Source organism: Crocuta crocuta, unplaced genomic scaffold (assembly GCF_008692635.1).
Source record: "Crocuta crocuta isolate KB4526 unplaced genomic scaffold, BGI_CrCroc_1.0 scaffold528, whole genome shotgun sequence".
NCBI lineage: Eukaryota > Metazoa > Chordata > Mammalia > Carnivora > Hyaenidae > Crocuta > Crocuta crocuta.
In genome coordinates, this window is record NW_027530010.1 from 1,361,958 (window position 1) to 1,375,692 (window position 13,735).

A 13,735-nucleotide genomic window follows, 5' to 3' on the forward strand; every position below is an offset into this window, starting at 1 on the left:
CTTTGTTTCCCTCGAGTCCCGAGACCGGCTCTGTGGCAGCCCTGCGTCTCCAAGCTCATGTGCTTTGGTGGAAGGAAGTGTAAGAAGCGAGGGGCTAAAGGAAGCAAGACCTTTGAAACAACACGGTTTAAACTGCACAAGACGGACTTAGACGCAAACTTTGTTTTGCTAAATACGGTGCAGGACGCACACGTGCCCTAAAACCTTCCTTGTGATCTTCTTAACGTTTTGTTCCTCTCGCTTACTCTACTGTGTCAAGTATATAAATACGTGTAACATACAAAATATATGTTAATGGGGGCTGTGATCAGGAAGGAAGGCTCTGGTCAACAGAAGGCGATTAGTAAAGTTTCTGGGGAGTCAAAAATTAAACGCGGATTTTTTATGGGTGCCTGGGTAGCTCAGTCATTTAAGCGTCTGACTCCTGATATTGGCTCAGGTCATGGTCCCAGGGTTCATGGGTTTGAGCCCCAAGTTGGTGTCTGTGCTGGTGTGGAGTCCGCTTGGGATTCTCTGTCCCCCTTTCTCTGCTCCTCCCCAGCTTGTGCTCTCTCTCAAAATAAATAAAATAACTTAAACCCCAAAGGGTTATACATGGATTTTTGACTGTCTGGGGCAGGGGGAGGCTGGTGCCCCTGAAGCTGCTGTGTTCCAGGGCCGGCTGTATTCCGTGGCTAGCAGAGGTCACGTGGGGACTATGAGGCCGGCGGCAGCCAGTCCCGCCACGCAGAAAGGCAGGGCTCGCGCATACGCACCTTGACGGAGCAACAGGTCGTCTCGGAGCAAACAGATGAAGTAGACACAGCCGGGCTGGGCGTAGTGGGGCCGAGGGATCATGGGGACCTCCTGGTGAGGACGGAAAGCCGACGGGTCAGGGCTGCAACTGCTCCGTCCCGCCTACTGATCTCTATTCTGGAGGAAAAGGACTCTAACCTAGAATTCCCAACCGATGTAAGACTTCCTGTTTAGTCCCTTCCACACAACACAGGTGTAGGCGGAGATGAAGGCCCTGGAGATGAACTGGGAAAGTGGAGGCAGAGACCAAAACGGACAGGCCGTGCGTCCCCAGCTGACCCCACAGAGCACGCGGCTTGTGCGGCTGCTCTCCGCCCTGCGGGACCGGGACGGCCAGTGAGGGGACACGCGGACCGTCAGTGGCGCAGGGAGGCGGCAGGCAGTGAGAGCCCACGGGCCGGGGGGGCCCCGATTCCGCACCGCGTCCCTGGCATTCGAGTGGAAGTGCCCAGTCCAAGTGGCAAGGCTGGTGTGAAGAAACCCCGCCTGCGAGGCCTCGCAGAGGAGCCGGCCCAGGACGGCGCCCGTGCACACGGCAGCACCGACACCCGCCTGCTGACGCGGGTCAGTCCACCCGCCGCCTGCCCGGCAAGTGCACCTAACGCTGACCCTTGTGGACTTGCAGTCAATGCTCTTTCCGCGTAAACACTACTTAACCGAAGGGGTATTTAGAGCACTGAGTTCTGGAGCTCACAAGTACTTCTTCCACGGAGAGTGGACAGTGTTTACAGAGCACCATTCCTTCCACGGGTTTCTGAGTGTTTTATTTCCCCTCTGACCACACGCTTGAGAAAGGGAAGGGCGAACTGTGGCCCGCAGTGTAAAGTCAAAGAACCCGAGGCCCAGAGAGGTGGGTTATCAAAGGAAATCCGGTGCGTCGGGAGCAGGGCAGGGGAGGCCCCGGAGGGCGGCTTACCCGGTCCACAGGCCGCGGGTCACACTGCTCACAGAGGTAGTGCTCCACGTCCGAGTTCACCCCCATGCAGTCACAGTGCTGCCACACCTGCGGGGACAGAGTGGGCGGGGGGGCTCACTGGGGGGGGCCGGGGCAGAGAGCCACAGGACGGAAGAGTGGGGCGAGGGGAGTCAAACAGGACCTAAGGGATGAGAATGTGCGTGAACACACGCTGGTCCCGGACACGCACACCCGGGCAAGTACAGGCGGGGCGGCCGGAGGACGGGGGACGACGGTCATGGAAGCAAACTGCTTACGGAGTAACACACACCCGTGACCCAGCTGCTGCGGAGGCCTCAGGCACACGTCTCTTTTTCTTTCTTAGTTTTTATTTATTTTTGAGAGAGTGAGAAAGAAGGGCAGAGAGAGAGAGAGAGAGAGAGAGAGACAGACAGACAGACAACAGAGAGAAGGAGAGAGGATTCCTAGCAGGCTCCACACTGTCAGCGTAGAGCCCGGCGCGGGGCTCGAACCCATGAAGCGTGAGATCATGACCTGAGCTGAAGTCCAGGGTCAGGGGCTCAGCGGACCGGGCCCCAGGTGCCCGCAGCGTCTCTGTGACGCTGCCTGATCCCGGCCTCCCGGGTCACTCGTGGCCCCTTCCACCCCGTGAGGTGGCGAGTTCGGAGCCGCCTTCATCCGGAGCTCCGTTCGGTGCGCTGCCCCCGCGGTCCGTCGCCTGGGTCTGGCCTCCCCGGGGCGTGCAGGGGAGGAGAGGCAGGGAAGCGGGAAGGAAGACGGCGGGAGAAGGGCGGGCGGGGCTCACCATGCACTTGTCGCACTGGATCATGAGGCCCTCGTCCTTGTGCAGGCCGCACACGCAGCGGATGACGTCGTCGTCCTTCTCGTGCACGTTCTCCTTCTCGGACACGGACGCCTCGCTGCCGTCCGCCTCGCTCGCCGTCTCCCCCACGATCTCGTCGATCTGCGCCGCCGCCTCGTGCCGGGCGTTGTAGTAGGCCTTCCGCAGGCGGCACACGCCCCGCCCGACGGGGGATTTCCGCCCGTAGTACTTCTGAGGAAAGCAGGGGAAGGAAGGGGCGTGCGCTCTCGTCAGCAGGGCCCAAACGTGGTCCGGAGAGGGGCGCCCGGCCCGTCGGTGCAGCCGCGAGTCCTCACCGCCGGGTCGTGGGCCGGGGCCCCACGGGGGGCGCCGAGCTCACTCGAGACCAAGCTGCGGAGGCAGCAGGGGCCCCGCCTCCCACTCCGGTCGGTAACCATCCAGCGTCCACGAACATGGACGAACATCAGAATCTCCACGACGGTTCCCACTGCTGAGTCCCTCGGCCACAGGCCTCACTGCCCGCCAGACGGCAGACACGGTGACCGGGGAGCGCGAGCACCGTGTGCGGGCAGCGGGCAGGGCCCGCCCTCTGTCCTGCAGCCGCCGGGGCCGCGGCCATGAGCTGTGTGTGCGCGGCAGCCGGGGTTTGGGAGGAAGCGTGTTGTGATTCAAGACTGATCTACTTCTTCCCCCCACCTGTCTGTTTTTCTCTCATTTCTGTCTTCCACCTCAATTCTTCCCCTATGTCGTAGCCCCTTTCCAAGGTATTTTAAAATCACTGAGAAACTGCCTCTTCCCTACATGCCCTACAACACCCCATCGACTCCTCAAAACCAGTTCGAGGACCCCTTCTCTTCAATGAGCATCAGCTATCCTACAACCCACTGGCCTAACGCCCCTCAGTTGTGTCCGTAAGATTTAAGTCTATTTATTGTACATATTTCTGTGTATTTCACATGTACTTAGTGTCTTGAAGAAAGAAACTATAGATGACTGAAGTGTGCTACGGTAATACGTATTATGTGATACAAAGGTTCAATACTAAATTCGGCTTTTACAAAAATTTCCTTTTTGGGAGTATAACGTAACCTTCCATTCTGGTCGCATCAACGTCGCTACCATACAAGACTCTACGACACTGAGGACACTGTAACCCTTACCCCGAGGGCACTCAAAAAAAAGGTTGCCTTTCAGGGTGCCCGGGTGGCTCAGTCGGCTGGGCGTCTGACTCTGATTTTGGCTCAGGTCGTGATCCTGGGGTTGTGGGATCGAGCCCCGCAGTGGGCTCCATGCTGACAAGCCTGTGTGGCATTCTCTCTCTCTCAAAAAAAATATTGTTGTGTTTTGTAGCCAGAAACATAAAGTTTGACAGAAGAGGGTAAAAATCTTAAACCTCTAGAACAGTTCTCTTCAAAACCGTAAGTGCACGTCTGAAGGCGGGAAAGTACCTCAGCGTTGCGGAAGACCTTGAGCATGTCAGCGTCAAAGGCCTCCACGGTCTTGTAGTGGCCGGTGAGGATGCGCCGCTCCACGGTGGCCAGGTCCAGGGGGTCGGAGATCTTCTCGTAATAGTCGGCGTTCCTGTGGCACAAAGCCGGGCGTCAGTCCACACGCTCAGCACTTGTCTGACACTCAGATGATCCCCAAATTTGTGAACTTACTTTTTCTTCGGGGGGAGGTTCAAAAGGGGGGCTGCCAGGGCTTGTCGGGAAGAATCTGCAAGGGAAGGCAAGGTTTCAGGGCCAGGTGACACACGAGGGCAGGTACTAACTCCCACTGAAAACGCAGAAGCCCCACAATTAAGTCAGGGGAAAAAAAACCTCTGCTTTTTGAGGGCGGCCATGAAATGTACAAGGACTTTTCGGGAACGTGGGTACTGAGGCAGGGACGGTTCCCTCAGGATTACCTGGAACGTGACAGAGGCAGATGTACCTGAAATGCCACCTCTGTTAGCTGGTAAGGAGAACTTCCCATGCAGAGTGAAGAGGCGGGAATGATCACAGCAGAGCCAGGCGGCTGAGGACACCCCTGCTCACTACTCACCGAGGCAAAGAACATCTTCCCCAAAGTATTCCCTGGTTCTTGCCAGCGCCCACAGTTAGCATCACTGCTCTTGTAGACGCACTTACATTCCAGACAATGAATAACTTAGTGTAAACTTTTTCTGGACTCAGTTTCCTTACAACATGGTTACTCTGTATCATGAAAACAGAATTCAGCCTGTGGGGCTGCTACCTACCTTACCTACTTTCTTTTTTAGGATTCCACGTTGTTACCGAAGAACAGCTAGCACAGAATGCGGCACTGGTCCCAGGCATACAACACAGTGACCTGAGGACCCGAGACGCTCCTGGCTGCCCACCGCACGCCGCCACACGACGCTGTTACAGGCCTACGGGCTACACTCCCTGCACTGTAGTCTTCATCTCCCGGACATGCTATTTCATGGGCCTCTTAATCCCCTTTATCTGTTGCACTCAAGAGGTCTTGAAAGAGGAAAGGCGTGGTAAAAGGTGTTTGCGTGAGAATGCTTTTAAAAGTAATTTTCTTGCAACTTTATGTCCTTTTCCTTAATGTAGGGGCTAGGGCCTGTGAACTCCCCAAATTACATGCAAAGTTATACGTTTTTCTGGGAAAGAGTCCACAGCTTAAAGCTGTAGTGTATTAAAGGTCTTTTGGTCACAATCAGAAAATCTTAAGGGGGGGCGCCCAGCGGGCTAAGTTGGTGGAGCTGCAACTCTCGATCACAGGGCTGTGAGTTCAAGCCTCATATTAAGTGCAGAGGTTAAAAAAAAAAAAAAAAGTTGAAAAGAGAAAGTTACGAAACACTGAAGTTGTGCATCCATAGCGCCCTCTCCCTTGAGCGCTGACCCCGCCTCACTCAGGACAGTTACATGCGAGGCAGGGACGGTTCTTCCCGTCCCCTGGCTGGCGTGTGACTTCTGGACGTAGCGTGGAGCTGTGGGAGGGTCCAGTGAACCCCAGGGGCCGGCACAGGCCTGGGTCCCAGTCAGCACGCCCCCAAGACGAAAGCTGGTCCTATGAATTCTATACTCTGAGCAGGAAGAGGGAAGTAACCTCCCGAACCGCGAGCCCCGAACGTCCATCGTTCCTGAACTTGGGTGTCTCGGGGGAGGGTAAGTGGCAGGATTTCTACAGGAAGCGGAGGGGAAAGCCTTCGGGTGGACGCGGTCACCTTTGTAGGAGATGATGCCGTCACAGATCTCCTTGAAGATCTGGGCCAAGCGGGCCGCCCGCGCCACCTCGATGTTCTCCTCAGCGGCTGCCAGCCGCCGCGTTCGGACGGAGCGCGCTGTCTGCAGGGCGGAGAACTGGGTCATGAAGACATCTGCAAGGGTCAAGTGAAAATCAGTTCCCCCACGGATTCTTGCCGTTTGCGCTGTCACTGAAGTGATCAGGTAGATTAGTGATCATGAAGCTGCTCCACCACCCCCCCCCCGGTTTTTTTTTACAGCTTATTTATTTTTGAGACAGAGAGAGACAGAGCATGAGTGGGGGAGGGGCAGAGAGAGAGAAGGAGACACAGAATCTGAAGTAGCTCCAGGCTCTGAGCTGTCAGCACAGAGCCTGACACGGGGCTCGAACCCACGAACTGTGAGATCTGACCTGAGCCGAAGTCGGACGCTTAACCGACTAAGCCACCCAGGCGCCCCCCTCCTCCCTTCTTAATGAAGGCCGGGAAACGTGAGTTAGAGGCCTGACCTCAGTGGCCAGGGGTGCACAGGACGCTGGCCGCCCTGCTTCCTGGCTGCGTGGCTGTGGGCGAGCTACTGACGCTCAGTGTGCCAGCTCCCTGACCACATGTGGGAACGGTGGTGGCGCTTCCCTCAGGAGAGAGCTGTGCAGACTGAGGGAGAGAACGCTCTGGACAGGTTTAGCTCAGGGCCTGACCCGTCAGAAAGACTCAGGAAGTAACTGTTACTGTCAGAGGATCGGAGCCAAGTGGGATGTAAGTTCAGAGAACGGATGCCAATCAAATTACTGAGAGGACTGAAGGCAAATTTCTAAATCTGTCTGGTTCCCACGCACACCATGCCTACGTGTCTGCGTTCTGAGGGACAGAAGGAAAGGCTCCAAAGAGGAGCCTGAGCTTTCGGACACCATTTCTAGCTCAGAAGGATGCTCGGAGAGGCCAGTTCCTCGGTTTTCAGCCTATTCTGGGGGACGGACCTGAACTCAGGGGTGCTGTCAGGTTATCTGCGCAAGAAGCGAGAAGGAATCTCCAGGCCCGTGTGTAGAACGCTCATCTGAACGTGGGGGAAAGTCTTCACATTGTCCTGCCGTGACGCCCTGAGCGCCACCGGAAGTTATGCCCCAGGCAGGCGGGGAGACACAGGACCCGCCCCATCCCCCNGAGTCGAGCGGCTGAGGTGGGTGGGTGAGTGTGGACTGACGCTCACGTGCTGGGGTCCTAGCTTTTGATGTCTAGACTGAAAGACTCTAGAGACAGTGGCGGAAGCAACTGCGATGATGGCGTGGAGGCGCCGTCATGACGAACGTGACGGGAAGGACCCGCCCGCGGCCCTCACCTGACTTGATGTTCCCGTCGTCGCGGCACACGCCGGCCCAGCGGGTGCACAGTGCAGCCGAGCGGACGCCCGCACTGCTGGGCTTCGCCTCGTCCTGCTTTTGCCAGATCTTCTCCCAGTTGCGGACCAAGAACACGTGATGCTTCAGCACAAAATTCCTGGGAGGAAGGAAGTTCCTTCATTCATGAATTTAGTCACGATTTATTATGTGTCTATTCTACGTACACCACTGCTAATATAAATGAATAATTATCAGTTAATTCAGCTCGTATACAAATAATTATATACAGGGAAACAGGATTCAGTTTTGCATCTTGTTTTTTCCCCCATATAAAACACTCATATAGGGGCCCCGGGTGGCTTAGTCGGTTGAGCGTCCAATGTTCACTTAGGTCATGGTCTCGCGGTTCGCGGGTTCGAGCCCCGCGTCGGGCTCTGTGCTGACTGCCAGCTCGGAGCCTGGAGCCTGTTTCAGAGTCTGTGTCTCCCTCTCTCTGACCCTCCCCTGCTCACGCTGTCTCTCTCTCTCTCCTAGAAATAAAAAAATATTAAAAAAAAAGTTCATATATACATGTATACATATATATATGAAAATGTATAAGTTTTTAACGTAGGCTTCATGCCCAGTGCATAGCCCAACACAGGGCTTGAACTCATGACACGGAGATCAAGACCTGAGCTGAGATCAAGAGTTGGACACTTAACTGACAAAACCACCCAGGTGCCCCAAAACATCCCCCTATATTATTTATAAGTATCTGGCAAATACCACTGAAAAGCTGCAAAACTTCTGGCAATGGCAACAGCCTGATCGGAAGGCAGAGATTTACGAAGAAGGTGCACAAACTGTAAACAAAGTCGCCAGAACAGAGCAGGGGCTCAGGGGCAGCAGTTACAGGGTGAGCAGGATGGGCAGAGCACTGCAGGCGTTCACGACAGACACGCGCCGGGCAGGCCACGTTAGGGGCAGGGTCCCCACGCAGACCTCGTGGTTTAGGTGAGTCAGGGGTGCCTGGAAGAGCTTTGTGAACTGATGCCTGGGTTCCACCTCTGAAAATTACGGTTTACCTGCTCTGCGGTGTGGCCCGGGGAACAGGGATTTTTAAAAGCTCCCTGGGCTAACGTGTAGCCACAGCAGAAAACCACTGGACTGGATCATCTCTGTTTTACTGAGGTTTAAAATTCCCATGATTCCAAGTGATACAGGATGAAAGCGGCTAACATTACAGTGAAGTTATAAGTGAGGATGAACTTCCTAAGATGCTGGAGCGGCCGGTCACGGAGGACACGGAATCTGTCCGGGGGCCACGCGGAGCGTTACTTCTGCCCCCTTACCTGAATGCAGGGAAGAGCAGAGATGACGCGGAAATCCTTTTCACTGCTCTATTAATGTACTGACAAAGCAGGGAACCTTGACCTTTTCTGTGCCACGGGTCCCTTCGGCAGGCTGGCGAAGCCCACGGGACCCTTTTCTGAACAAAGTTTCAAGGTATTTAAAGAGTTTTAAATTGGGGCGCCTGGCTGGCTCAGTCGGTTGGGGGTCCAACTTTGGCTCTGGTCAGGATCTCACCGCTAGTGGGTTCGAGCCCCGCGTCGGGCTCCGTGCTGACAGCTCAGCGCCTGGAGCTGCTTCGGAGTCTGTGTCTCCTTCTCTCTCTGCCCTCCCCTGCTCACACTATCCCCTTCTCAAAAATGAATAAATGTTAAAAAAAAGTTTTAAATTAATAAAAAAATTTTACTTTGTAAAACACAGGATTAAAAGGAAACCAAATATACTGAAATTCAGTTTCCAGAATATATATATATATATATTTTTAAAATACTTTTATTTATTTCTAGGAGAGAGAGAGAGAGACANGCCCCAAGTTTCCAGAATATTAAAACCCCCTGAAATTGTGCTAGACCTCCCGCACAAAAGAAATGATTCCACTCTACAGAGCCTTCGTAGTTGGTTAAACCGACAAGCAAATCTCACAAAGGTAAGAAAACCTCCTCACCGTTCTCGATTAGACATCGGCTTCATCTGTAACTGGGGGGCCAGCCGTGTGGGGGTGCTCATGTTCTCACTGGGCTCCTCGGAGAGGTGGCCTCTCTGGAAAACACGTGGACCAGATGCAGGAAGGAGAGGACTGGTGAGAAATCGCCCCACAGACGACTAGAAGCACGTTAAGAGGCCGCCCCTCTGCTGTGCCCTCATCTCCCGCGGAACGGCCCCTGCGCACTAGGTCGGGGAGAGCCAGCAGGTCATTACTCACCCTTTTCTTCAGCTTGTGCTTCGACTTCCGCTTCTCCTTCGAGCGCCCAGACTTTCTGTGAGTAGCTGCGGGCTGGCCCCCTCTGCTGCCAGCGAGCCCGTTCACGCGCTGACTCTTGCCCCCGATGATGCCCCGACACTTCTCAAAGCCACACTTGCACAGTTGCTTTGAAAGGAAAGAGAAGAGAACTCTTGGCGGTGGGTTCACTTACAAGTTCAAACAGAAATCCTGAGCCCCTGGGCACCCAACAGTAAGTGTGAACCAGGACATTTTTATACAGGAGAAAATCACTGAGAATAAACTCCATGTGTTTCCATGGAAAAGAGAGCTTACATTTGGGGAAAGTTCACTCGGCAAGTTAAGCACTGACCGAGGACCAAACAGGAAGGGGCAGTCTCTCCCCTGGGTTCGGAGACCAGGGAGGGCCGGCGAGGCGGGCGGCACCACCTTCTCCAGCGCGCTTCTCAGCGGCCGCCCGGCAGCGCTCGCCAAGGCGGTGAGATCGTCCGACCTCCCTCGAGGCGGGCTGGCTGTGCTTACCTGCTTCTCAACATTAAAGGAATGGAAGTTGTAGTCGTAGGTGAGCTCGGTACCAGCCGGCATGTCTTTAAGCGCATACAGTCCGATCCGGTAAACTCCGTTGACAGACCTAGAGAAAAGGTCAGGGTTAAAGGCAGAGATCCTTTGTTTTCTCTTTTTATAGTTTGTTTTGAGAGAGACAGACAGCACAAGCGGGGACAGAGGAAGAGAGAGAGAAGCTGAAGCAGGTCAGCGCAGAGCCTAATGTCGGGGCTTGAACCCACAAAGCTGTGAGATCATGACCTGAACCGAAACCAAGAGTTGGATGCTTAACAGACTGAGCCCCCCAGGTGCCCCCGAAGGCAGAGATTCTTAATACCCTGCTGTTGCCCTAGAAACACTGGTGTGCTGATTTCAAATGTGCCTGTTTCTGTGTCCAATTACTCAGGTTTCCTGGCCAAACTCTTCAGTTTTAGTATTTCCCTCCCATTCTGTCCAGCCTGTGTAACATTCCCAGACTACAGTCCTCAACCAGCCTTCTGGAAAACACGGACTATGTTGTCAGTAGGAATAGGTCTTAACGTTTCCTGCTTGGTATGGTATTCATGGCCTAGGGCTTCTTATTAATGAACTATTTCTTATGGTTAATATGTGAAACTCTTCTAGTTCTTATTCATCTCTAGCGTTCTCACCTCTACATGAGTTGTTCTTTGGTTCTATTTTATGTAACTTACTAATGATCTATCATGTAGTATTCTATCTAGATGCTTTACATAATAAATAATCATACCTATCATTTGAGTGATTGTTAAATTAATTATAGCATTTTGTTGCACTTATTTAATCCTGCCTACAACAGTATTAAAAAGGCACTAATATCAGATAGTATTATAGCCCCCATTTTCTAAATGAGGAAGCTGAGGCACAGAGAGGTTAAGTAACTTATCCAAAGTCACACGGCTAATAACTGAAGGAACAGAATTCATTTTTTAAAAGTTATTTATTGAGGGGCACCTGGGTGGCTCAGTCGGTTAAGTGTCCGACTTCAGCTCAGGTCATGATCTCACGGTTCGTGGGTTCGAGCCCTGCGTTGGGCTCTGTGCTGACTGCCAGCTCAGAGCCTGGAGCCTGTTTCAGATGCTCTGTCTCCCTCTCTCTCTGACTTTCCCCTGCTTGTGCTGTCTCTCTCTCTGAAATAAATAAAACATTAAACAAAAATTTCAAGTTATTTATTGAGAGAGAGAAATACAAACAGGGGAGGAGCAGGGAGAGAGAGAGAATCCCAAATAGGCTCTGCACTGTCAGTGTGGAGCCAGACATGGGTCTCAAACCCACAAACTGTGAGATCATGACCTGAGCCGAAGTCAGACGCTTAACTGACTGAGCCACCCAGGTGCCCCAAAAGTTTATTTATATTATTTCTTAAAAATTTTGTTTACTGTTTATCCATTTTTAGGGAAACACAGAATCAGAGGCAGGCTCCAGGCTCTGAGCTGTCAGCACAGAGCCTGACACAGGGTTCAAACTCATAAACCTCAAGATCATGACCTGAGTCAAAGGTGGATGCTTAACCGACTTTTTTTTTTAAATTTTGACATTCCTTATTGTATTTAGAGAATTTAATTGATACTGTTTTACCAAACACTGACATCATACATCATCTCATTTACGTAAAAGAGCTGATTTTTTTTTTTTTTACAAATAGTTTATTGTCTAATTAGTTTCCACATAACACTCAGTGCTCATCCCCACGAGTGCCCTCCTCCATGCCCATCCCCCCTTCCCCCCCAACATCCATCAGTCCTCAGTTTTTGTCAGCATTCAAGAGTCTCTCATGGTTTGCCTCTCTCCCTTTCCCCCACCATTTCCGCCCTTCTTCTCCCCCTTGTTCCTCCGTTAAGTTCCTCCTAATCCTCCTATACGTGCAAACATATGGTATTTGTCCTTCTCTGCCTGACTTATTTCGCTCAGCATAACACCCTCAAGGTCCATCCATGTTGCTACACAGGCCAGATTTCATTCTTTCTCATTGCCATGTAGTATTCCATGGTATAGATAAACCACATCTTCTTGATCCATTCGTCTGTTGATGGACACTTAGCTTAACCGACTCTTAAGCCACTCAGGTGCCCCCCAGATTTATTTTTTTAAAAAGTAATCTCTACACCCAACATGGAGCTTGAACTCACAACTCCAAGACCAACAGGCACCTGTGCAGGTGTTTCTGACTGAGCTGGCCGATGCCTCTGTAAGTGCGGACTTTTATTAACTACTCTTTCTATCGCCCCTGCTGGGATGATATATGATTTTCGGCCTTCATTCTGTTAATGTCGTAAGTTACACGGATTGTGGATGTTCGACCAGCCAACCTTTTGTCCCTGGAGTAAACCTCACATGGTCATGATGTATTAACCTGCCTATATACAGCTAGAGCTGATTTGCTCAAATTTTATTTAATTTTTCTGCTAACATTTAAATCAGTTTTTTTGTGTCTACATTCATGGGAGATACTGGGTTCTATTTTTTCTTTCTGTTAACACTGTTGTTGGGTTTTGGATGAAGGCTACACTAGCATTATGAACTAGGGGAGTTCGTGGCATGTTGGCAGTACAGACATTACTTCTCTTTTTTTTTTTTTTTTAAATTTTTTTTTTTTTTTTTGGGGGAGGCNACCCAGGCGCCCCAGACATTACTTCTCTAAACCATGGCAAGAATCATCAGTGAAGAGATTCGAGCCTGGAGCTCTTTTGTCAGAAACTGTTAATTATACACCCATTTCTCTGGGAGAATTCAGACTTTTTATCTATTCTGGTGCTTTTTAGCAAGGTGTACTTTTTCAAGGAATTTGTTCATTTCCTTTCATTTTTCCAATAGAAAAAACTGTTCAGGGAAACGGACAGAGCAACTGTGGTGTATTTATATAAAGGAACATTAGTCCAGAATAAAAATCAACAGAACACTGAGGTACTGAACAGCACAGGTGCAGCGTAAGAACATCATTCCAAGCGAAAGCAGCCAGGTGCGGAAGACTACGCCCACAGGCAGTTCTGCATCAGGCACCGCGACCCTGGTGACAGAAAACCGCGTCACTGCTGGCCTTCCAGGTGGCGAGGTTCTACAGAGGTAGAAAGGAACTTTCTGAAATGGAAATGTTCGATATGTTGATAAGCATGTGGGTTGTGTGGGCGCACACATCTGTAGAAGATGGGTGGTAATTACATTTAAGACTTGTATCTTGGGGCGCCTGGGTGGCTCAGTCAATTGAGTGTCTAACTTCAGCTCAGGTCTTGATCTCACGGTTTGTGAGTTCGAGCCCTGCGTCAGGCTTTGTGCTGACAGCTGGGAGCCTGCAGCCTGCTTTGGATTCTGTGTCTCCCTCTCTCTCTCTGACCCTCCCCTGCTTACAATGTCTCTCTCTCTCCCAAAAATAAACATAAAAAAAAAAGATCCGTGTCTCTATGTAATACGTAAATTTAAAAGATTTACAAAAATAGAAAGTTATCGAAACTATCCTATTATCTTTAAAACACATATAGCACAGAAAGTGGTGGGAAGTACATCTACACCGTGGTACAGCCATAACCGCTAGCCACGCTCACAGCTCTCTTCATCCTGTAAAACTGGAGCACTCCGCGCTCACTAACCCCCATTCCTCCCCACCCGTCACCACTGTTCCACTGTCGGCGATTCTGACTCCTGCAAGTGCCTCACGTGGGTGGAACTGTACAGTATCTGTCTTCTGTGACTGGCTTTTTTTACTTGGCATGTCATCAAAGTCCATATCCATGATGTAGGATACTGCATATTTTCCTTCCTTTTTAAAGCTGAATAATAATTCCATTATATGCTTGCAGCACCTTTTGCTGATCCAGCACCC

General features: G+C 51.6%; 1 protein-coding gene across 1 annotated transcript in view; it reads right to left on the minus strand.

Annotated features, from left to right (window-relative positions):
* The window catches only part of ASH1L (ASH1 like histone lysine methyltransferase), a 178,780-nt gene that overhangs the window by 4,462 nt on the left and 160,583 nt on the right, over nucleotides 1-13,735 (minus strand). Inside the window, exons 14-23 of the mRNA XM_077764062.1 lie at nucleotides 9,880-9,988; nucleotides 9,340-9,504; nucleotides 9,082-9,176; nucleotides 7,085-7,242; nucleotides 5,731-5,883; nucleotides 4,196-4,250; nucleotides 3,983-4,115; nucleotides 2,517-2,765; nucleotides 1,712-1,798; nucleotides 756-846 (exon numbers count right to left, since the gene is read on the minus strand). Of these exons, the coding sequence (XP_077620188.1) occupies nucleotides 756-846; nucleotides 1,712-1,798; nucleotides 2,517-2,765; nucleotides 3,983-4,115; nucleotides 4,196-4,250; nucleotides 5,731-5,883; nucleotides 7,085-7,242; nucleotides 9,082-9,176; nucleotides 9,340-9,504; nucleotides 9,880-9,988 (1,295 nt within the window). The remainder of the gene's footprint in view (nucleotides 1-755; nucleotides 847-1,711; nucleotides 1,799-2,516; nucleotides 2,766-3,982; nucleotides 4,116-4,195; nucleotides 4,251-5,730; nucleotides 5,884-7,084; nucleotides 7,243-9,081; nucleotides 9,177-9,339; nucleotides 9,505-9,879; nucleotides 9,989-13,735) is intronic.